Consider the following 23,134-nt stretch of genomic DNA (forward strand, 5'->3'; position numbering starts at 1 on the left):
TTGGATGCAAAAATAAGTATTATTGTCCTCCTCATCCTTCTTTTGGCCTTCCAGCCTGCCCTCCCTTCTCCAGGCCAAAAAGCTCAGAATAATCACATACACAGGGTTAGGGTGCCTGAGGGTGTTTACTGGGAGCGGAGGTCTTAGGGGCCAGGCCTGGGTTGATCACATTTTTCTGGTGATGCTTTTGGGGGTGGCAAGCTCATAGAGGCGAGGGGAGGCCTGGGCCACCAGGGAGGCCGGGGAGATGTGATAGGGGTTGTAGCCCTCGTTGAGGCCCTTGCGCACTTTGGGCTTGGCCAGGGAGATGATTCGGGGGCTGGCCACCACCTTCTTGGTGACATCCAGCACCTCCCAGCGAGGATCTCGGTCAGGAACGCACTTGTCCGACTGAGCTTTGGGCCCTAGTGGGGGCAGAAGAGAAGGACAGCACTGAAGCTCAAACCCCAAAGCTCCACATTCAGGCTGGGCATGGGAGCTCACACCTGGAATCCCAGCACTGTGGAAGGCTGAGGCAGGCGGATCACCTGAGGTCAGGAGTTCAAGACCAGCCTGGCCAACATGATGAAACCTCGTCTCTACTAGAAATACAAAAATTAGCCGAGTGTGGTGGTGCGTCTCTGTAGTCCCAGCTACTCGGGAGGTTGAGGCATGAGGATGGCTTGAACTTGGGAGGCAGAGGTTGCAGTGAGCCCAGATCACGCCACTGCACTCCAGCCTGGGCAACAGAGCAAGACTCCATCTAAAAAAAAAAAAAAAAAAAGCTCCCACATTCAAATGGCCTCCTCATCAGCAGAGAAATGGAGGATGAAAATGTAGTCCACTCAGAGTGGAATATGACCCAGCCAAGAAAAGGAACGAGGCTCCAGCACCGGCTACAGCGTGGCTGAGCCTTGAGGATAGCACGTTCTGCGAGAGGCCAGAGACACGAAAGGACACACAGTGTGTGATCCCATTTATACGAATGTCCAGGACAGGCCAATCCAGAGTCCGGAAGTGAACGTGTGGGTGCCAGGGGCTGGGGGACGGGAATGGGGAGTGACAGCTGATGGGGACGAGGCTGCCCTCTGAAGGCATAGGAAGGTTCTGAAATTGACCGTGGTGGTGGTTGCATAACCCTGTGACTGTACTAAAAGCCACTGAAACATATTTTTTATTTTATTTATTTATTTATTTATTTTGAGACAGAGTCTTGCTCTGTCGCCCAGGCTGGAGTGCAGTGGCGTGATCTCGGCTCACTGCAACCTCCGCCTCCCAGGTTCAAGCAATTCTCCTGCCTCAGCCTCCTGAGTGGCTGGGACTACAGACGTGCACCACCACAGCCAGCTAATCTTTCAATTTTTAGTAGAGACGAGGTTTCACCATGTTGGCCAGACTGGTCTTGAACTCCTGACCTCAGGCAATCTGCCCGCCTCAGCCTCCGAAAGGGCTGGGATTACAGGCGTGAGCCACTGCGCCTGGCCTATTTTTTATTTCATTTTATCATTTTATTTTACTTTATTATTTTATTTTGAGACAGAATCTTGCTCTGTCGCCCAGGCTGGAGTGCAGTGGCATGACCTTGGCTCACTGTAACCTCTGCTCCCCGGGTTCAAGCGATTCTCCTGCCTCAGCCTCCGAGTAGCTGGGGCTACAGGCGCCCGCCACCACGCCCGACTCATTTTTTGTATTTTTAGTAGAGACAGGGTTTCACCATGTTGGCCAGGCTGGTCTCGAACTCCTGACTTCAGGCAATCCGCCCGCCTCGGCCTCTCAAAGTACTGGGATTACAGGCGTGAGCCACCACGCCCGGCCCCATTTTATTTTATTTTGAGGCACGGTCTTGCTGTGTCTCCCAGGCTGGAGAACGATCATAGCTCACTGCAGCCTCCACCTGACTTGAACTTCTGAGTTCCAGCAATCCTCCTGCCTCAGCCTCCCAAGTAGCTGGGGCTATAGTCATGCACTGCCACATCGAGCTATGAAATCTACACTTAAAAACAGGGTGAATTATAAAGAAAAAAATATTTCGGCCGGGCGCAGTGACTCATGCCTGTAATCCCAGCACTTTGGGAGGTCAAGGCGGGCAGATCAGGAAGTCAGGAGATCAAGACCATCCTGGCTAACGCAGTGAAACCCCATCTCTACTAAAAATACAAAAAAAAATTAGCCAGGCGTGGTGGCGGGCGCCTGTAGTCCCAGCTACTCAAGCCGCTGAGGCAGGAGAATGGCGTGAACCTGGGAGGCGGAGATTGCAGTGAGCTGAGATCGCGCCACTGCACTCCAGCCTGAGTGACAGAGCAAGACTCTGTCTCAAAAAAAAAAAAAAAAGAAGAAAGAAAAAAAAAGAAAAAATATTTCAAATGGCCACAGGCAGCCAGGCTCAATGGCACATGCCCGTCATTCCAGCACTTTTGGAGGCAGAGGCAGGAGGATCACTTAAGCCCTAGAGTTTTGAGGCCAGACTGAGCAACACAGCAAGACCCTATCTCTTAAAAAAAAAAAAAAATGGCCACAGGTACCTGAAAGGGGGACTCAGGGGGCCACAGCCAAGAGAGCTGAAGTCTCCTGACTCTGCTGCCAACCCAGGTGACCCTGGTTCACCCCCCTCTCCACCTGCTCATGTCATGGTGGTAAGTGGGTCGGGGCAGGAGGCATCTCCTCCCCCTGGCTGGTGTCATGTCTTGCCCCCTGGTGGCTGTCCCTCAGGCACTCGTGGCCCCCTCCTCCTGGTACCCCCTTCTCACCATCTCTCCCCCACCCCTTCCTTTATAGCAGCAGACTGCTTGGAGACTAGGAAGAAAGGTGGCCACCAAGTCTGCCATAGCAGCTGGGCTGTCCTCTACCTTGCCTCTCAGGGATGCAGGGCCTCTGATTTCTGGGGAAGCTCCCACCTTCCTTCCAGATCCCTCTTTGCGTGGAACCTCTGTGCAAACGAATAAGCGCTACCCACTTCTTGGCAGACCAGCCCTGGCTCTGTGAAGAGGCTCCTGGGGAAAAGAGCGTGGAGTCTCTTCCACGAGGCAGGCAGAACCCCACGTGGCACGTGGCTGGGCAAGGTCATCTGAATGGAAACTGCAGATGCAGCACTGCCTTAGACCGTCCTGCACGCACCCACGCTCACCACACACACACGTGAATCCCGCACGCACCCGCGCTCACCACGCACACACGTCGTGAACATAAACATCCATTCACTGGTACAGGTGTGAGTGCTTCTCTGGCCCCTGCTCCGCACACTAATTGTCTCTTCTGCACCTTCTGGGTGGATGAGAGCTCTGCCTGGCAGATGCCCTTGTGCAGGGTAATGGGGTCAAGCAGTGGGGCCTTGGTGACCCTGAGGGGGCTGGAAGAATTGTGCCCAGAGACTAGCCTTCTTTGAACTCCTCTGTGAGAATTTAGTAGGCATCTGGGCTTTGAAACTCTGTTGAGTTTCCAGCACTCCGTAGCAGCAGCAACTGAGTCCACATAGCAAGTGTGAGCACACACAGAGAAACAGCCACACACTCGCTCTTATCCCCACCACATAGCAAGTGTGAGCACACACAGAGAAACAGCCACACACTCGCTCTTATCCCCACCACATAGCAAGTGTGAGCACACACAGAGAAACAGCCACACGTTCGCTCTACCCCCACCACATAGCAAGTGTGAGCACACACAGAGAAACAGCCACACGTTCGCTCTACCCCCACCACATAGCAAGTGTGAGCACACACAGAGAAACAGCCACACGTTCGCTCTACCCCCACCACATAGCAAGTGTGAGCACACACAGAGAAACAGCCACACACTCGCTCTTATCCCCACCACATAGCAAGTGTGAGCACACACAGAGAAACAGCCACACACTCGCTCTTATCCCCACCACATAGCAAGTGTGAGCACACACAGAGAAACAGCCACACGTTCGCTCTACCCCCACCACATAGCAAGTGTGAGCACACACGGAGAAACAGCCACACTCTTGCTCTAACCCCACATAGTTCAGTGCACTTCATTTGCTCGTCTGCTTCACGTTTTAAAAATGCTGCTTCCTGGCCAGGCGCAGTGGCTCACGCCTGTAATCCCAGCAATTTGGGAGGCCGAGGTGGGCGGATCATGAGGTCAGGAATTCAAGACCAGCCTGGCCAACATGATGAAACCCTGTCTCTACTAAAAATACAAAAAGTAGCCAGGAGTGATGGCAGGCTCCTGTAGTCCCAGCTACTTGGGTGGCTGGGGCAGGAGAATTGCTTGAACCCGGGAGGCAGAGGTTGCAGTGAGCCAAGATCTCGCCACTGCACTCCAGCCTGGGCGACAGAGCAAGACTCCATCTCAAAAAAAAAGGTGGTCCCAACTATGGGTGGAAGCCTCAACCCTCCGTCATTCTCTCACACACGCATGCACATGCACAAACACAGGCACATGCACACACGGATATATATTTATATGTACATTTGAAACATGGACGGATGTATACATGCGTGCGTGTACCAGTGTATGGATGTTTATACTCACCACTTGTGTGTGTGGTGAGCGTGTGTGCGTGCGTGTACCAGTGTATCGATGTTTATACTCACCGTGTGTGTGTGGTGAGCATAAGTGCGTGCGTGTACCAGTGTATCAATGTTTATATTCACTGTGTGTGTGTGTGTGTGTGGTGAGCATGAGTGTGTGCAGGACGGTGTAAGGCAGTGCTGCATCAGCACTCATCTGTTTCCATTCATTCCACTCATCATTTCACAGATATCAAGGGAATGGATGAAAGAATGAATGAATAAACAAAGAAAGTCCCCATAAGCGAAGATAAAAGACAAGACACAGACTGGGAAGAAGTTACCGTGCAATGTGTTCAACAAGGGATTAATAACCATCTTACATAAAGAGCTGCTCTCAAGCTACAACCCCAAAACACCAGACAGCAGGAACCTGGGAAAGCGATATAGAAGAGTAAACCTAAATGGCCAAGCAACTTCTCTGGCAATTCGCACACATTACCCTTGTCGTTGAGGAAAATGGTTATTCAATTTGTTTTAAAGGACAGGAATGGAGTCAGGCCAACACCCATGTTAAAGCTGCCTTTGTCCTTTAGCGTGGCTCTCTGGCCCCTGCTCTGCACCCTGATTTTCTCTTCTACATCTTTTTTTCCTGCTAGAAAACCCTCTCAGACAACACCCTCTGCTTCCGGACCACACGTCCCTGTGATTCCTGCTTCTCTTTCATGGGGGAGAGCTTCCCTCTGCCCGCTCTAGGCGGAGGTATAAGGTGTCCCCTGGGATTTGGACAGGACATCAGGAAATGCCTCGCCTGAGGCACCTACTTACTGGCCAAGTGAAGGAGGCGGTTATAGTCTGACACACGTGGCTTGGGTTTTGGCATGGGGTCCCACTCTTCCAACAGGGTGGCTGGGGCCTTCGGCTTTGACAACTGGAGTGTCCGTGAGCTGGGGACTGCCATTTGGGCTGCCCTGGACACCTGGGACACCTGGAAAGAGAAATAGAAGGATTACGTAAAACAGTCCATGATGCCTCATGGGTCCTGGAGCAAAAGGACCCCAGGAGCAACACTAAAAGACACAAGACAGACTGGGAAGAAGTTGGTTTGTAATGTATTCATGAAAGGATTAGTAACTATCATGTATAAAGAGCTCCTCCACATCAATAACCAAAAAAAACCCAAAAGGGATGAGCAAATGATACAGGAGACGAACCCCAAATGGTCAATAATCCTGTCTTTTGACCAATGTAATGTCAACAATTGGTAAATTAAAACAACAAAATATCACTCCACGCTCACAAATTTGGCAACAATGAAAAAGTCTGACATTATCAAGCCCTGGTGAGAGACTCTCATGCATGACTGGAAGGAGAGTAAATTAGTACAGGCAGCTCAGGGAGCAATTCGTCCACCAGGTTCAGCTGAACACGCTCAGGCTTGGTTACTGCCACATACAGGGACTCCTGCACCTGACCCGCGGAAATAGGTGCAGGGATGTTCCCTGCAGCTTTGTTACCACGCACACACCCCGGAAGGAGCCGGGCGCCTGGCCGCTGGGAGCTGCACAAGCTGACTGCAGCATATTCTCAAGAGAGGGCAACCCAGCAGTTAGACCATTTTTTTCCTCCATAAATCGGCACAAATTGCTGTAGAAAATGGTAATGAGGGAAAGCAAGACAGAGTCATTTATGTTCACGAAAACCACAAAACACGACCTAGGGGACAGGGTATGAAAACGATGACAGTGGGGCAGGGCTGGCCGAGGTGGGAGACCTTGCAGACGTTTCACCCAGAAACGTGGCACCCTTGCTCCCCAAATCAATTCTCAGCAGTGGCTGGCACAGTGGCAGCACTTTGGGGGGGTCAAGGTGGCGGGATCACGTGAGTTCAAGACCAGCCTGGGCAACATAGCAAGACCCCATCTACACACACATTCTTGGCATTTTCCAGAAAACCCATGGTCCACTGAAAGTGTGTTTTTGATACTCTGCACCAGCCTACGCAGAGACTGAGTACTGGGCGGCGCTCAGACACCCTTAAACTGGAGCGGGCTTCCCTCCCCTCGCCTCATAGGCACTTTGTTCCCCTTCACCAGGCTGGCTCCCGTACACGTGTGTAGGAGTCCGCCTGCAAAATAACTAAGGAGTAGGCAAAGGACCGCTTCACACGTCTCCCACTTATGCTTTGCTGGAAGAGGAACTGGCCATTCCCGATGCCTCTGGGGAGGGAGGGAGGACAGCTGCTGAAATGTTTTCTTCCTTTAAAGGGAAGTGGAGGTGTCCGACCCACGCCTAACTACATGCTCCTGTCCATCCATTCTTGGAGCGTTACCTGAGAGTCTGTGACTGTTGGCTGGTCCTAACTCTGTCTGGAGCCTGCGTGGAGGCAGAGAATGAAATGAAACCATCCTCAAAGGTCACTGTGAAATTTCAGTCCCTTTCTTCTTGAAATTGCTCCCCCATAAAAATCACAGACACATCTCTCAGCAAAGATATTGTGGTGTTTACAATTTAAGCACCCACTCAATGATCTGTCTTCTCCCTCCCTGGCTCCCTCCGGCCTCCTCTCTTCCCACCAGCCCTGAAGCCTCCATTCACACAGCTCAGGCCGGGCTGCTGAGGTGGCGAGACTCCATTTCAGTCCTGCTTTCAAGGAGCTCCGGTCCTGGAGGGGCAGGCCCTGATTCATCCAAACCAACCGCAGAAAGCCGTTCTTCAGACAAGTGGGAAAGGGAACATGGACTGCGCATGTTGGTATCACGGAACCATTGTTCACTTTTTAGTGTGATCAGTGCTACTGGGATCGTGTTTTAAAATGTCCTTGTCTGTTAGAAATTCCTACTGAGGTTTCATGGGAGAGATGGTGTCACTTTAAACTTCCCAAATGGGGTCTGAGAAACCACCACGGAGAAGATGCGACCACACACAGTGAGGGAAATGGAAGTTAATGCCACGCGAGAAGCGGCCAAAACGTTTAGGAATAATCAGATGAACAAACCAACAAGCAGGCAAGCGGGCACCACCACCGAATGCTGGCCACAATGGGGAGCGCCTGAACCTCCACTCCCCGCTCAGAGAATGCAAGATAGCGGCCAGGATGGGGCACGCCTCGGCTCATTCCCCGCTTGGAGAACACAAGATGGCGGCAAGGATGGGGAGCACCTGAGCTCACTCCCCACCTGAAGAACACAAGATGGTGGCCAGGATAGGGCACGCCAGAGCTCACTCCCCCCCCCCGCAAGAGAATGCAAGATGGCAACCAGGAAGGGGATCACCTCAGCTCATTCCCAGCTTGGAGAATGCAAGATGGCGGCCCAAATGGGGAGCACCTAGCTTCCACTCCCTGCTCAGAGAATGCAAAATGGCGGCCAGGATGGGGAGCACCTGAGCTCACTCCCTGCTCGGAGAATGCAAGATGGCGGCCAGGATGGGGCACACCTGAGCTCACTCCCCACCTGAAGAACACAAGATGGTGGCCAGGATGGGGCACGCCTCAGCTCATTCCCCGCTTGGAGAACACAAGATGGCGGCCAAGATGGGGAGCACCTGAGCTTCCCCTCCCCACTCCGAGAATGCAAGATGGCGGCCAAGATGGGGCACACCAGAGCTCACTCCCCTCCCAAAGAATGCAAGATGGCAACCAGAAAGGGGATCATCTCAGCTCATTCTCCACTTGGAGAATGCAAGATGGTGGCCAAGATGGGGAGAGCCTGAGCTCCCACTCCCCGCCAAAAGAACGCAAGATGGCAGCCAGGATGGGGCGCCTGACCTCCCACTCCCCACTCGGAGAATGCAGGATGGTGGCCAGAGTGGGGAGCACCTGAGCTCCCACTCCCCGCCTACAGAATGCAATATGGCGGCCAGGATGGAGAGCGCCTGTGCTCCCACTCCCCACAGGGAGAATGCAAGATGATGGCCAGGATGGGTTTCATGCAGGTCCGTGTGAAGAGACCATTAAACAGGCTTTGTGTGAGCAATAAAAGCTTTTAATCACCTGGGTGCAGGCGGGCTGAGTCTGAAAAGAGAGTCAGCAAAGGGTGGTGGATTATCATTAGTTCTTATAGATTTTGGGATAGGTGGTGAAAAGCAATGTTTTGCAGGCAGGGGTGGATCTCACAAAGTACATTCTTAAGGGTGGGGAGAATTACAAAGAAACTTCTTAAGGGTAGGGGAGATTTACAAAGTACCTTCTTTAGGATAGGGGAGATTACAAAGTACATTGATCAGTTAGGGTGGGGCAAAAACAAATCACAATGGTGGAATGTCATCAGTTAAGGCTATTTTTACTTGTTTTGCGGATCTTCAGTTACTTCAGGCCATCTGGGTGTATATGTGCAAGTCACAGGGGACGCGATGGCTTGGCTTGGGCTCAGAGGCCTGACAATGGGGAGAGCCTGAGCTCCCACTTCCAGCCCAAAGAACGCAAGATGGCGGCCAGGATAGGGCGCACCTGGGCTCCCACTCCTGGCCCGGAGAATGCAAGATGGCAACCAGGAAGGGGATTGCCTCACCTCATTCCCCGTTTGGAGAATGCAAGATGGTGGCCAGGACGGGAGAATCTGAGCTCAATCCCCCACACCCAGGTTGGGCGTGGGCATGTGCAGGGACCACAGCGCAGGGAGGCCGGGAGCCGAGTCCCAGAGGTATGTAGAGAATGCAAGATGGCGCCGTCACTTTGGACAACCGTTGGTCAGTTTCTTAAAAATTAGATATACCTAGTAACTGAGAAATTCCAATTCTGGGTATTACCCTGGAGATATGGAAACTTACACCTCCACAAAAAGCTGTATACAGATATTCACAGCAGTTTTGTTATAACGGTCCTAAACTGGAAGCCACCCAAATACCCTTCAGTGGGTGCCTGGATCGGCGAATTGTGGAAGTGAACCGGCGATGACAAGGAATAAACTACTGACGCACGCGAGAGTCTCACATGCAGAGCGCGGGGGGGCGGCAGAAGCCGGGTCAAGTCCGCAGGCTGCGCGGTTCAGAGTTTCGGAAGAGCGAAAGCTACAGGCTTAGAGCGAGGTCAGTGGTTGCCAGCGGCCTGGTGTCCGGCCTGAGCTGGGCGAGAGATGAGAGCTTTCTGAACACCTGAGATAAGACTGTTCTAATTCCTGAGTGTGAGCTGGAAGCTTTGGGATCCACCCCGGGCTGAAGTGCCCGGAAGGATGACCCCTGGGCGGCTCTGAAGACAGTGAGAGATCGAAACAAAGCTGCTCCCGGACAAAGGCAGCCGCCCTGTGCCGCATCTCCTCCTCCCCTGACTCCCAAAGGCAAAGCCTCTTTCACTCTCTGCCGGGTCCCAGCCCGCCTGGCGGGGGTGAGTCGCGGGGGGCACGGGGCACCCACCTCAGACATGGGCATGCTCCAGAAGTTACTACGAATCTTCGGGGCGGCCAGTTCCTTCAGGCGACTCGACGCTCTGTATTCCAGGGAGGACCGAGGAATGGGCCAGACAGGAGTCGTCCTGGGGGAGGTCCCAATTTTAGACCAGCAGCTCGGCGGGGAGAGGTGTGTGTGTGTGTGTCTGTCTGTCTTTCCCAGCTCCTCTGTTTCTGGGGTTAAGAGAGCCTGGGAGAGTGGTGGGTTTTGAAAGCGCCTCCAAACAGGGATTCATAAAGAATTTCTAAGAGTTCTCAAGTACAGAGCTACCATCTCCCTGGGTTGTCTCTGCTCAATGTGCAACGTCCACCCTCAGGTCCAGGCCTTCTCCGTTCCCTTCTGGGATGGCAGCTCCTCCCAGGCCTTCTCTACACACCCCCATCGTCAAGAGCCTGGGGTGAGCACTTGGACCCAAGGGATGAAAGTGTTTGGCCTGAGGTTGCCATGCAAAGCTGGGGAAAGCGAAGGACAGCTGAGCTCCCGGGCTGTGCCTTCTAAAATCAGGTCTCAGCTACGCCTCTGCCCGGAAATAAAGCCGCATTTCATTGATTCTAAGGCAGGGTCTCCACAGTGAACAGGTCTGAGGTTGGGATGCAGCTTACGAGTGCTGCCAGCCAGATGGCGGAAGTGTCATGGCTACATCTGGCTGCATCTGTGTGTGTGCTCAGATGTAGCTGTTCACGTGATCTGCACTGCTGCTTCTACAGGAGTTGTTTAATTGCAGTTTAAATTGTGTTCAGGTTACGATATGATTTGGCGTTAAAAAGTGCACACAGGCGTGAGAACAGTGTGTGCAACACCCACATCAACGGCTCTGTGTGAGAAGTGGTTCAAAACAGTTGGACACACTTCCGCTGTCGACTTCAGCTGTGCCTTCCTTCATACCCTGCATAAAGATGGGTAATAATATGTTTTGTCTAAATAACTAAAGGTCACTTTTAACAAGCACAGGGGCTCTAAGTGGTAAGAAAGAATTTTGTACGTAAAATACTAATGTGTCTTACAATTTCTACCTTTTCTGAGTAAACAAGATACAGTCACAATGGTGATAACATCTGAGCACGAACTGTCGGGCACTGTGCAAACCCCCTTTCATGGGTGCCCTCCACCACCAGCATTCCACAGCCGGCAATGCGGTTGCAAGGGGCCAAGCAGCCTGCTGGGGATGTGGGCTGGGAAGCAGGCCAGCCCCGTCTGAACACAGGCCGTCTAGGGCTAGGACCTGGACCCTTTCCCACGCCGCATCCTGTCGGGAGAATAAGGCATTTCTGCCAAACTCGCCCTCTGAGTACCCACCCAGCCCTCCTTCCCCCACCTGTTGTTGTTGTAATATTCCAGGTAGAATCTCTTGGGCCGAGACAGTTCCTCCACTCGGCGGGACACCGCTATGCAAAATGGGAACCGGAGTCAGTGAACCCCAGCGTAAACACCCTGCAGTTCCCAGGGGCTTCTGCATGTGGAATTCAGCTTTTCATGGGCTTGGGCAGGAGGCTGAATTGCAAGAACTGTGGGCAGAGACCACTGGGGGCCAGACACCCTGCAGAGAGAAGACTTGCTGTCCCTGATTTAGGGACAATGGGGCTCAGAGGCTTGAAGCTCCTTCCTCAGACACCGGATGGGAGTGGCAGGGCTGGAACAGCAGCTCAGCACCATGGCTCCTCAACGGGGCTCAATACAGATCCAGGGACCCACAGGCTGGGAAAATGGGTTTTGTTCTGAAGTTAGTACAAGTCTGGGGTTTGATGACAGTGGGTCCAAAGTGAGAACAGCACAGGAGAGAACTGGACTGTTATTCTCTATGGGGAACTCTCGGAGTGTCAAATTTGAAGGTATCTATGATATCCCAATACCAAATTCCTCTCAAGAAAAGCATGGAAATCCTCGTGGAAAGGAAAGCAAAGGGTCTTTTTGTAAATTCTTGCCCCGATTTGGCCCTATCCTGGGGAGTGTTCCCCACACCCCTCACCCCTAGGACCAGTCTCAGCTCTGGCTCCTCAGGGGACAGACTCCAGTGGGGAGGACAGAGGCTCTGAGGAGATGGGGGAAGGGAGGCTGGAAGCATCTGGATGGGGCGGGGCAGGTTCCCCGGAGGCCGGCAGCCTGGGGCAGGGGCCTCAGCAGGCATGGGCGCCACCTACCGGGCACTGTGATGGAGAGGGTGGTGTCCTCAAGGAACCGCTCGGTCCAGTACACAGAGGGCCTGGAATAAGCGGGCAGCTCAGGGCAAGGGAGGCAGAGAACCCTGGCCCTGCCCGGAAACAAGCCTGGGTCTCTGCCGGGAGGGTGGCCAAGGGGGGAGTGTGGAGTTGCTGGGAGAGGCGGTAAGCCAGAGAAGGACAGTGAGGGGCCACCAGGGCGTGTGGATTATTGTTAGCAAGGCTGATGTCCAGAGAAGGAGGTAGCTGGGGGAGAAGCATAGCTAAGAAGAGGGCCCAGGGCCATCTCCTGGGAGCAGACCCAGGTCACCAGGGTGGAGAGCCCCACATCTGAGGGGCTGAGGAGCCCTCGCTGATCCTCCTCCCTGGAGAGAGGAGGGTGGCTGGAGTGAAGGGGTCCCCTGGAACCTGACACGTGTCCCCCAGCATAGGCAGATGGAGGAGACAGCCCTGGACTTACCAGTAGAGACAGAAGTGCAAGCTCATCTTGCATGGGGAAATCCAGGCATACCCCTTACCACAGCATCCCTTCCTGCGAGGAGACAGGGTCCGAGCCCCACTGCCTTTTGCCCTGGGTCTCCCGTTTGCTGCCAAACTCCTCACTCTCCTTTGGCCACCGCCCACGAGGGCCGCAGTTCCCTAGCCAGTCCCAGTGTCTGGCCGCCTGCTTAACTGGCCAACCCCACCTACCCTGTTTGTTGGATGTGGTGGCAGCTGGGGGAGGGCAGCCGAGCAGTGGGGACAGGAGGAGCCCGGGAAGGGTGCCGAGAAGGCCCCCAGCGCTGCCCCCACGAGGCCGTGGTCTGGCGTGTCCTCACCTGTCTTTCAGGACTCGCCAGTTTATCTTGGGCTCTGCCAGCTCCATGAGCCTCCTCCGCCTCCTCTTCTTCCTTGCTTTGGCCATGGTGGTGCTGGGGAGCTTCTGGCTGATGGACAGCCGGCTTTGGGAGAATTCCACATTGAAGTTGGAGCTGCTTTCCCACCCCGATGCGTTTGGGAGCCCAGAGAAGCGTGGGTCTTGCTCAAGCACCTTTCGTCTGCACTCACCCCGCCCACCCACCTCTCCTTTCCCGCGAGGGGTCCCTGAGGGAGGACTTTGGCACCACGAAGGCCTGGACCAACCGCAGCTCCACTGCTCGCTGGAAGACCTGTCCAGGTCACCTGTCTCCCCTGGTCCTCAGCTTCCTCCTCTGTGAATTGGAGGTGAGACCAGCTCCCACCTGGTGGGGCTGTTTTGGTGAGTACTAAGGTAATGTTTACTCATCTCACAGACATTTATCAAGTACCTACTGTATGCCAGACCCCAAAGGGGCAACCACCCTCTAAAGAGAGCGGCTCCTGCCTCCCAGAAAGCTCACAGACTGTGGGAGGGAAACAGGCAGCAGGCGAAGATGCCAAATGCCAGGACATCCGCCCTGTCCTTGCCTGACGCAGCTCTTGGCTCCCATGTTCTCCCCGGAAGCCCCTCACACCCCTGCTGTTTTCTCTGCAGGTTGGCACAGTCCTGTGAGGGCAGGGCTGCCGCTTTGTTCTTGGGCGGCCAACCTCCCTGGGCGGCACGGAGACCACGGTGAGAAGGGGGCAGGTTGGGCGTGGGCATGTGCAGGGACCACAGCGCAGGGAGGATGGGAGCCGAGTCCCAGAGGTATGTAGGGTGCACGCCTTGCTGGGGACACTCCGGCAACTTGCCCAAAATGACTGCCCCCAGCGCTGATTCGCTGAAGCGTTAGTTCACCCAAAACGTGTTCCTCCCGACCATTTAAAACCTTTTAGCCATGTGTGGTGCTTAGAACGGCTTCAACTTTTGAGTTGGGAGGTTTTTTTTCCCATTTCTTTTTCTCTCTGTCTGACTTGAGGCCATCACTTGCTAAACTCGGAACTCTGGGCACCTGAACTCAGTCTGCCTAACTCCAAAGTCAGCGCTGTTTACTCCACCTCCTGCCACCGGATTGGGGAGTGTTTGCTGGTGTCTGCCTCAGGGCCCAGTGAGGGGTGCTGGCCGCCAACTGACCAGCCCACGCCTGGGCTGACTCGGCAGGGCCGGGCCCCTCGGGAGCAGCGAGCCAGGCCAGTGGCCGGGAACGACCCTTTCGCATGCCCAGGGGCCTGCGCCCAGGGGGCTGAGCCCTACCCCACTGCGCCCAGGCAGGCCCGTTCCCGGTGCCCACCTGATTTCAGGAATGTCCTCTCCTAAGTCCTTGTCCAGGACTCTCTCCAACTCAGAAAGTGCCTCTTTGGGATCCAGGGTCTCCGGGAACTCCTCCCCGGCCACCTCCTCGGGGGGAAGCTCCTCTTCTGGGTCTCCTGGTCCCAGCTCTGCATTGTCCAGGTCCTGGCGTTCGGGGCCTGTGACCCGCCGGCTCTTGTACACAGAGCTCTGGAGGCCATGGGGGTCGCCGTCCGGCTCCCTTTCCAACCTGCCCGCGGCCTCAGAGCTGGGCTGGTTCCCGAGTGACCTTCGCCTGCTGTCCCCCATGCACCGGTCCCTTCCCAGCCCCCGCGGCCTCACTCCCTCAGCACCCAAATGTGTCTGTGGTGGCCGCGGCAACAGCAGAGTGTCCGCCACAGTCCACATTCTAACCCGTGCGCTGTCTCCAATGCTGGTCACCTGGGCCTGCACCGGGATCAGGACTCAGTCCTGGTGGTCACGGCTCACTCAGGACCTCCCAGGATTGGTTTAGGAAGGAGACCTGAGGGGAACCTGCAGGGACATCTAGCTATGGCTTCCCTCTCTTAAAAGGAGACACAAGGAAGAGACCTCGTCTCCTGTTCCTGTCCCTGTTGGGCCCGTCTGTAATGTCCAGAGCCCAAGCAGCCTTCTTGTGACCGTGAGGCCTGCCATCTGAGGGCAGATGAACTGAAAGGTGGGCCTTTGATGCGGTTGTCCAGCCTCTGAACTTAGTAGCCTTGGAATCCACCCTGTGCCCAGGCTTCTTGTTACTTGGAACAGTAAGTTTCCTTAGTACTAAGTCATTTTGGCTTGGTTTCCAATTCCTGGCAGCTAAAACTACACCCTAAGTGATACAGACCCTTCCAGCCCTAACCTCTCATGAGAAATAACTTCAAAATAGGCTGCTCCGATCCTCACCACAAAGTAATGCTTATAACTGGAGTATTCCCAAGGCTGCAGCCTTCAGGAATTCCTCGTAGGTCGCCAAAGGAGCTGAATTTCCTGCCTCTCCCCCTCTGTGCCCCACCCAGCCTCTCCCACTCTGTGCTGTGCCCCCACCCAGCCTTTGCCCCTGTGTGCCCCACCCAGCTTTTCCCCCTCTGTGCTGTGCCCCCACCCAGCTTTTCCCCCTCTGTGCTGTGCCCCCACCCAGCCTCTCCCCCTCTGTGCCCCCACCCAGCCTCTCCCCCTCTGTGCCCCCACCCAGCCTCTCCCCCTCTGTGCCCCACCCAGCCTCTCCCCCTCTGTGCTGTGCCCCCACCCAGCCTTTCTCTCTTCTGTGCTTGGTGGTTTTCTACTCATCATTGAAGACTCAAGCCTGTCGGTCCCCCATGCAGGGAGAGTCCCTGACCATCCCTCCCCTTTCTGGGCTCCCAGGCCTAGGACCCCCACCCCCACCCCCACCCAGTGCTAGCCCACCTGAGGACTGCTGTGTCCCTCACCCCTGCCACCAGCGTGGGGCCGGTCCTCCGGGCGTGGTGACCACTCGGCACGCAAGAGACCCAGTTCATCGACACACGCAAAGCCCTCTCCAGCTCCCATCCCATCTCCCTGATGCTCTGCTCCCAGACGCAGCCTCGCCATCACCTCTGTCGGGAAAGGGGTCTCTCAGAGGACTCCAGGCAGAAAGGCCCCGGGGAGGGTCTGGTCCCATCCAGGAGGCCATAGGAAAATCCCCTTTCTTGGCCTGAAGTCTCCTAAATCCTCACCTTGCACTCAATGGTTTCTTTTTCTCTCTTAAGTTAAACCTGATCAAGATCTGCGCATGCCTTTCACAAAGAGATGAGTTAGGCATTGTTGCCGCTGGAGGGCATGTGGCCGCTGCAGTGTTTCCAGGAGACCTCATTCAGAGCAGGGCGCCGCACCTCAAGGCCGCTCCCTAAGCCTACTCCAGTGAGGCGCCCACAGTTCAGGATCTGGCAATCTCCAGCTGGGCAGCACCCAGGCCGCTCCCTAAGCCTACTCCAGTGAGGCGCGGTTGGGGATCTGGCAACCTCCAGCTCACAGCACGCGGGCAGCACCCAGGCTGCAGCGCGTTTAGCCCTCACGGCAGCCCGTTGTGGGGAGGAGAGGCAGACGAGCGCTCCAGGGTGACGGGGAAGCTCCCAGGGCCACGCGGCTGGAGGGGCTGCACCCAGCACCTTCTCGGTGGAGTCAGGGCTGGATGTCTCTACAGAAGGAGCCAGAGGAACTCAGGAGCGGACCGGGACAGGGACAGCAGAACTCTTCCCGCCCTCGGGGGAGAGTTGGAGGGTCCGTGTCTGCTCCAACATCCTGTGGAAAAGCAAGACACTCACAGCCGAGGAAGTGCATGATTTCTGAATGTCGTGTGACGTTGCTGTGAGCAGAAAATAGAGGGGGACGGGGACCGAGCTGTGGGATGTGTGGGGTTCTGACTGCCCAGACCTGGGGCGTCTGCCTGGCAGAAAATAAACCAGGTCCCGACTGTGTTCCTCTCTGCTGTGGCCACCTTAACACATATCACAAGCAGAGGCTCCAGCAACGCTGAGCGATTACCTGGCCGTCCTGGGCTCAGAAGCCCAACATGGATCTCACTGGACTCAAGCCACGGTGTGGGCAGGGCTGGCTCCCGGAGCCCTCAGGGGAAGGCTCGTCTACTGCTCATTTGGTGGCTACAGAATTCAGTGCCTTGTGGTCGTAGGACTGAGATCTGTGTTCTTGCCGTGTGTGTGTAAGCTGGGGGCCCTTCCCAGCACTGCCGTGTGTGTAAGCTGGGGGTCCTTCCCAGCACTGCCGTGTGTGTAAGCTGGGGGCCCTTCCCAGCACTGCCGTGTGTGTAACCTGGGGACCCTTCCCAGCACTGCCGTGTGTGTAACCTGGGGGCCCTTCCCAGCACTGCCGTGTGTGTAACCTGGGGGTCTTTCCCAGCACCCAGAGGCCACCACTCTTCTCGGTCCTGGCCCCTCCATTTTCAAAGCCAGCAATGGCCAGTCAAGCCCCCTCACATGTGGATGCTCCACTGGCATTCATCTCTGAGCAGGGCTGGGAAACCCGCTTGGTTATTACGGAAACAGGTGATTGAAGGTCAGTGTGGATTAGCAGGGTGCACTGACCCTCCAGGTCTGCAACCCCAGTCCCACCTGCAAAGTCCATTTTGCCACATAAAATAACGTGCTCCCAGTGTCAAACTCGAACGAGCACGTAGAGATGCATTTTTACGTAAGATGTTTTGTTTGGGAAAATACGTAAAATCAGAATTGCAATTTGGGGCACGCCCAGACCGGGAGGTCTTCAGTGTATCTGCAGCGCAAACAGGAGGTTGGGGCTTTTACTAGAAGGAGCAATGTTGCAAATCATTTCGAAAGAAAGCTCGCAAGAACTGGAAGTTTTGGGAGCTGGTGAGCTGTGACTGGGAGGGAGGTGGGGGCAGAAGGCGTCTGGTGAGCTGTGAGTGGGAGGGAGGTGGGGGCAGAAGGCGTCTGGTGAGCTGTGAGTGGGAGGGAGGTGGGGACAGAAGGCGTCTGGTGAGCTGTGAGTGGGAGGGAGGTGGGGGCAGAAGGTGTCTTCATTTCGCTGAGGTCACTTCCACAGCTCCCAGGTCAAATTGGCTTTAGGGTCATGGCAGGCCGTTTCGGGCGCTGGCCTGTGATGCCATACTGGGCAGGCACATGCATCCGAATGCTTTTTCCCTGGTCTCTCGACTGTCGCGTTGGGTAACTCCCATCCATATCATCACTTTCACACCAGGTTCTAGGGACGAGGATGTGGACACCGTTGGGGATCACTGTTCCTTCTATCACACCTACCTCATACCACACACAACATCAGCCCTCAGTGGATATGGATGTGAAAGCTGAAACACAACTTTAAAACTTACAGAAAAAAATGAATGTGACCATGCTTTTGCCCTCCAGGTAGGGAGTAATTTTTTTAACAAGACATGTAGAGTGCTAATCATACATGACCAACAAGTCGGCCATATTTAACTTAAGCCTGATGTTCAGGACTCCTCAAAAAAGGGGAAACAGAAACCACAAATGGCAATGCAGCATTTGTCACGTCTATAATTGATTAGTACCCACCATAAATAAATAGCTCCTATAAATCAGTAAGAAAATAGAAGAGTGCTGGCCGGGCATGGTGACTCACGCCTGTAATCCCAGCACTCTGGGAGGCCAAGGCAGGCGGATCACAACGCCAAGAGATCGAGACCATCCTGGCCAACATGGTGAACCCCATCTCTACTAAAAATACAAAAACTTAGCTGGGCGTGGTGGCGCACACCTGTAAACTCAGCTACTTAGGAGGCTGAGGAAGGAGAATCACTTGAACCCAGGAGGTGGAGTTTGCAGTGAGCCAAGATCCTGCCACTGCACTGCAGCCTGGGTGACTGAGTGAGATTCCTCACAAAAAAAAAGAAAAAAGAAAGAAAAGAGCAGAACTGTAGTGATGGGCAGATGTAGGAGGTGGACCAGAACCGTGGTGATTGATAAGCAGATGTAGGAGGTGGACCAGAACCGTGGTGATAAGCAGATGTAGGAGGTGGAGCAGAACCTTAGTGATTGATAAGCAGATGTAGGAGGTGGAGCAGAACCGTGGTGATTGATGAGCAGATGTAGGAGGTGGAGCAGAACCATGGTGATGAGCAGATGTAGGAGGTGGAGCAGAACCTTAGTGATTGATGAGCAGATGTAGGAGGTGGAGCAGAACCTTAGTGATTGATAAGCAGATGTAGGAGGTGGAGCAGAACCGTGGTGATTGATGAGCAGATTGTAGGAGGTGGAGCAGAACCTTAGTGATTGATGAGCAGATGTAGGAGGTGGAGCAGAACCGTGGTGATTGATGAGCAGATGTAGGAGGTGGACCAGAACCTTAGTGATTGATGAGCAGATGTAGGAGGTGGAGCAGAACCGTGGTGATTGATGAGCAGATGTAGGAGGTGGAGCAGAACCATGGTGATGAGCAGATGTAGGAGGTGGAGCAGAACCTTAGTGATTGATGAGCAGATGTAGGAGGTGGAGCAGAACCTTAGTGATTGATAAGCAGATGTAGGAGGTGGAGCAGAACCGTGGTGATTGATGAGCAGATTGTAGGAGGTGGAGCAGAACCTTAGTGATTGATGAGCAGATGTAGGAGGTGGAGCAGAACCGTGGTGATTGATGAGCAGATGTAGGAGGTGGACCAGAACCGTGGTGATTGATAAGCAGATGTAGGAGGTGGAGCAGAACCGTGGTGATTGATGAGCAGATGTAGGAGGTGGAGCAGAACCGTGGTGATTGATAAGCAGATGTAGGAGGTGGAGCAGAACCGTGGTGATTGATGAGCAGATGTAGGAGGTGGACCAGAACCGTGGTGATTGATGAGCAGATGTAGGAGGTGGAGCAGAACCTTAGTGATTGATAAGCAGATGTAGGAGGTGGAGCAGAACCGTGGTGATGAGCAGATGTAGGAGGTGGAGCAGAACCTTAGTGATTGATAAGCAGATGTAGGAGGTGGAGCAGAACCGTGGTGATTGATGAGCAGATGTAGGAGGTGGAGCAGAACCGTGGTGATTGATGAGCAGATGTAGGAGGTGGAGCAGAACCGTGGTGATTGATGAGCAGATGTAGGAGGTGGAGCAGAACCGTGGTGATTGATGAGCAGATGTAGGAGGTGGAGCAGAACCGTGGTGATTGATGAGCAGATGTAGGAGGTGGAGCAGAACCGTGGTGATTGATGAGCAGATGTAGGAGGTGGAGCAGAACCGTGGTGATTGATGAGCAGATGTAGGAGGTGGAGCAGAACCGTGGTGATTGATGAGCAGATGTAGGAGGTGGAGCAGAACCGTGGTGATGAGCAGATGTAGGAGGTGGAGCAGAACCATGGTGATTGATAAGCAGATGTAGGAGGTGGAGCAGAACCGTGGTGATTGATGAGCAGATGTAGGAGGTGGAGCAGAACCGTGGTGATTGATAAGCAGATGTAGGAGGTGGAGCAGAACCGTGGTGATTGATGAGCAGATGTAGGAGGTGGACCAGAACCGTGGTGATTGATGAGCAGATGTAGGAGGTGGAGCAGAACCTTAGTGATTGATAAGCAGATGTAGGAGGTGGAGCAGAACCGTGGTGATGAGCAGATGTAGGAGGTGGAGCAGAACCTTAGTGATTGATAAGCAGATGTAGGAGGTGGAGCAGAACCGTGGTGATTGATGAGCAGATGTAGGAGGTGGAGCAGAACCGTGGTGATTGATGAGCAGATGTAGGAGGTGGAGCAGAACCGTGGTGATTGATGAGCAGATGTAGGAGGTGGAGCAGAACCGTGGTGATTGATGAGCAGATGTAGGAGGTGGAGCAGAACCGTGGTGATTGATGAGCAGATGTAGGAGGTGGAGCAGAACCGTGGTGATTGATGAGCAGATGTAGGAGGTGGAGCAGAACCGTGGTGATTGATGAGCAGATGTAGGAGGTGGAGCAGAACCGTGGTGATTGATGAGCAGATGTAGGAGGTGGAGCAGAACCGTGGTGATGAGCAGATGTAGGAGGTGGAGCAGAACCATGGTGATTGATAAGCAGATGTAGGAGGTGGAGCAGAACCGTGGTGATTGATGAGCAGATGTAGGAGGTGGAGTAGAACCATGGTGATGAGCAGATGTAGGAGGTGGAGCAGAACCTTAGTGATTGATAAGCAGATGTAGGAGGTGGAGCAGAACCGTGGTGATTGATGAGCAGGTGTAGGAGGTGGAGCAGAACCATGGTGATTGATGAGCAGATGTAGGAGGTGGAGTAGAACCGTGGTGATTGAAAAGCAGATGTAGGAGGTGTTGCTACTGCTGGGGCTGTGGCAGGAAGTGGTTGATCACATTCTTATTCTCTGGTTGGGTAATGAGCTCATGGTTGAATCGTGAATGGGTAAATGAATGGGTGGATGGAAATAATTATTGTTCACCTAATTTTATGCCCCTAAGGTCCTTGCAAAAGAAAACGGACGGAGGAGAGAGAGGAGAAAGGGGAAGAAGTCACAGTCAAATTCACTCTTGCCAGTCTCTAAAATGGCAGATTCATTTTGAAACAACTCCAAATTAAGCCTACAGAGGGAAGGCCTGGCTGAGTCTGCTGAGCACCTATTACAGCTTCGGCAGCATAGCACATTTCGGTCCACAACAGTTGTGTAAGATTGTGATGGAGCTGGAAATTTCCTATTGCCTAGTGAGATCATGTCCTAATGCAGAACGCAGAATCACGAAGAGTGACAAATGCCTGCCGTCAGCTGCTGGCCGGGCTGCCTGTCATGCAGCAGCGCACAACAGAAGCACACCTTTCTCCTGTTCCCAGTGGTCAGAGCCACCCAAGTGGGGCTGTGGGCCCCCAGCACTTCTACTTCAGCATGGAGACCCCCTGCTGCCTGGCTCCCTCCCCAGGCCCACCAGGCTAGTCCCCTCCCCTGTCCCTCTCTCACACCTGCTCTCATAGCCACGCGGGCCTTTCTGGTGCACACAGCAACTCAGTTCAGGGCTCAGTAACCCCCTCCCAATTCAGGGGCATGACTCCTTCCAGATTCTCCTTAAATGTCACCTCCTCCAAAAAGCCTTCTTCAATCACCTCTTCTAAAGTAGGGCCTCCTCATTTTTCTACCTAAATCTATGGGGAGTTTGTTTGCTTAGTTGCATGTATCATGATCTTGCTCTGTGTTGCCTTTTTACTTATTTATTGTCTTTTCTGTCATTAGCATATATGCTCCAATGGGGTGGAGACTGTGATTATCTTGTTCATGCCTGGACTTCCAGCAGCATCCAGAACAGAACTTCTTTTTTTTTTTTTTTTTTTTTTTGAGATAGGGTTTTGCTCTTGTTGCCCAGGCTGGAGTGCAGTGGTGCGACCTCAGCTCGCCGCAACCTCTGCCTCTCGGGTTCAAGCATTTCTCCCACTTCAGCCTCCGGAGTAGCTGGGATTACAGGCGCACGCCACCATGCCTGGCTAATTCTGTATTTTTAGTAGAGATGGGGTTTCTCCATGTTGGTCAGGCTGGTCTCGAACTCCTGGGCCTCCCAAAGTGCAGAAGAGAATTTCAGTAAGCGTCCTGAGTGAGTGACGGGGCGGAGGCACCCGGCGAGGAGGCAGCAATACCACGTGTGACCACCAGATGCCGCCGCAGTCAAGGGCAGTTGGTCGGCCTCGCCGGGATTAACACTGGACCCAGGGCTGAACGGCAGCTCCTGAACCCAATCATCCCCCACAGTCTGTCCTGGGAGGCGGCTTTCCCCATGACCACCCTCGTTTCACCAAGGAGAAAACGAGCTCAGAGAGGCAGTGCATTGGCCCGGGATTGCACCGGGCGCGAACCCAGGTCAGCTCCTGCAGAACCTAAACCATCCGCTGCCACCTCCCTCTGGGCCTGCTCTCGCAGTGTTCATTGGGGAGGAACAGCACAGCCTTGGTCATGGCTGAGGAGAAATCCCACAAATGTCACTGGACGAGGGTGACGGGTGGGGCCAGGCTTTCCCCTGGGTGCAGGCACAACTGTGCTCTTCCCTCACACAGTGACCCACGTTCACAGCCTGTTTCCCAGAGGAGGGACTCAGAGCGGCGTCTTCCAGGTGCCTTTAAGCGACACAAGGCCCAGACTACAGAACACCAAATACTGTGATGAGAAATTACTGCCCTTTTTCTTCAGGGCCAGTCCTGGCTACCTCAAGGGGAAAGTCGCAGCTTGGTGCTAATGGAAGTTCAACGTCCCCAGCAGTGTCAATGGTTTTTAACAAAGAGAGAGCAGGCCCAAGGCTGGGGCAGAGCCTAGAAGCTGGTTAGTAAACTTGTTCTGTTCTCACTGCTGTTTGTTTGCACACCTTTCTTTCAAGAAAAGTAGTATCATTTTGAAAGAAAGCTCGCTGCAACTGATGAAGTGGGAGGGAGGTGGGAGCAGAAGGCGTCTGGCGAGCTGTGACTGGGAGGGAGGTGGGGGCAGAAGGCGTCTGGTGAGCTGTGAGTGGGAGGGAGGTGGGGACAGAAGGCATCTGGTGAGCTGTGAGT

The 23,134-nt window shown here is 54.2% G+C and overlaps 1 protein-coding gene and 1 long non-coding RNA gene across 6 annotated transcripts; one reads left to right on the forward strand and one right to left on the reverse strand.

Moving 5' to 3' along the window:
* SPMAP2 (sperm microtubule associated protein 2) lies at positions 1 to 14,569 on the reverse strand. 5 transcript variants are annotated; one of them, XM_055247585.2, is made up of 9 exons: positions 14,167 to 14,569; positions 12,817 to 12,939; positions 12,459 to 12,530; positions 11,981 to 12,042; positions 11,158 to 11,227; positions 9,810 to 9,927; positions 5,286 to 5,445; positions 260 to 404; positions 1 to 225 (listed from the first exon to the last, which is right to left on the reverse strand). In XM_055247585.2, the coding sequence occupies exons 1-9, from the start codon at positions 14,472 to 14,474 to the stop codon at positions 144 to 146; spliced, it is 1,140 nt and encodes a 379-aa protein (XP_055103560.1). In that variant the 5' UTR covers positions 14,475 to 14,569; the 3' UTR covers positions 1 to 143. The 5 variants fall into 5 exon arrangements, with proteins under 5 accessions (XP_055103560.1, XP_055103561.1, XP_063476054.1 ...); XM_055247586.2 differs by lacking the exon at positions 12,459 to 12,530 and having other exon boundaries at positions 14,167 to 14,565; XM_063619984.1 differs by having other exon boundaries at positions 1 to 404; positions 14,167 to 14,534.
* On the forward strand, positions 14,359 to 21,717 carry LOC129465532 (uncharacterized). The gene is made up of 3 exons (XR_008651972.2): positions 14,359 to 14,947; positions 17,877 to 18,043; positions 21,073 to 21,717. It is a non-coding gene; the product is annotated as an uncharacterized lncRNA (long non-coding RNA).
* The last annotated feature ends 1,417 nt before the right edge of the window (positions 21,718 to 23,134 follow it).

This window comes from Symphalangus syndactylus, chromosome 17, assembly GCF_028878055.3.
Source record: "Symphalangus syndactylus isolate Jambi chromosome 17, NHGRI_mSymSyn1-v2.1_pri, whole genome shotgun sequence".
NCBI lineage: Eukaryota > Metazoa > Chordata > Mammalia > Primates > Hylobatidae > Symphalangus > Symphalangus syndactylus.

Excerpts from the sequence above, each read along its gene's own strand:
- SPMAP2 (XM_063619984.1), bottom strand. The coding sequence starts at position 14,474 with ATGGGGGACAGCAGGCGAAGGTCACTCGGGAACCAGCCCAGCTCTGAG. Across the intron at positions 12,531-12,816 it reads TGGCGAGTCCTGAAAGACAG|GAAGGGATGCTGTGGTAAGG; the intron begins GTGAGGACACGC and ends GTCTCCTCGCAG. Across the intron at positions 5,446-9,809 it reads GGAGCATGCCCATGTCTGAG|GTGTCCCAGGTGTCCAGGGC; the intron begins GTGGGTGCCCCG and ends TTCTCTTTCCAG.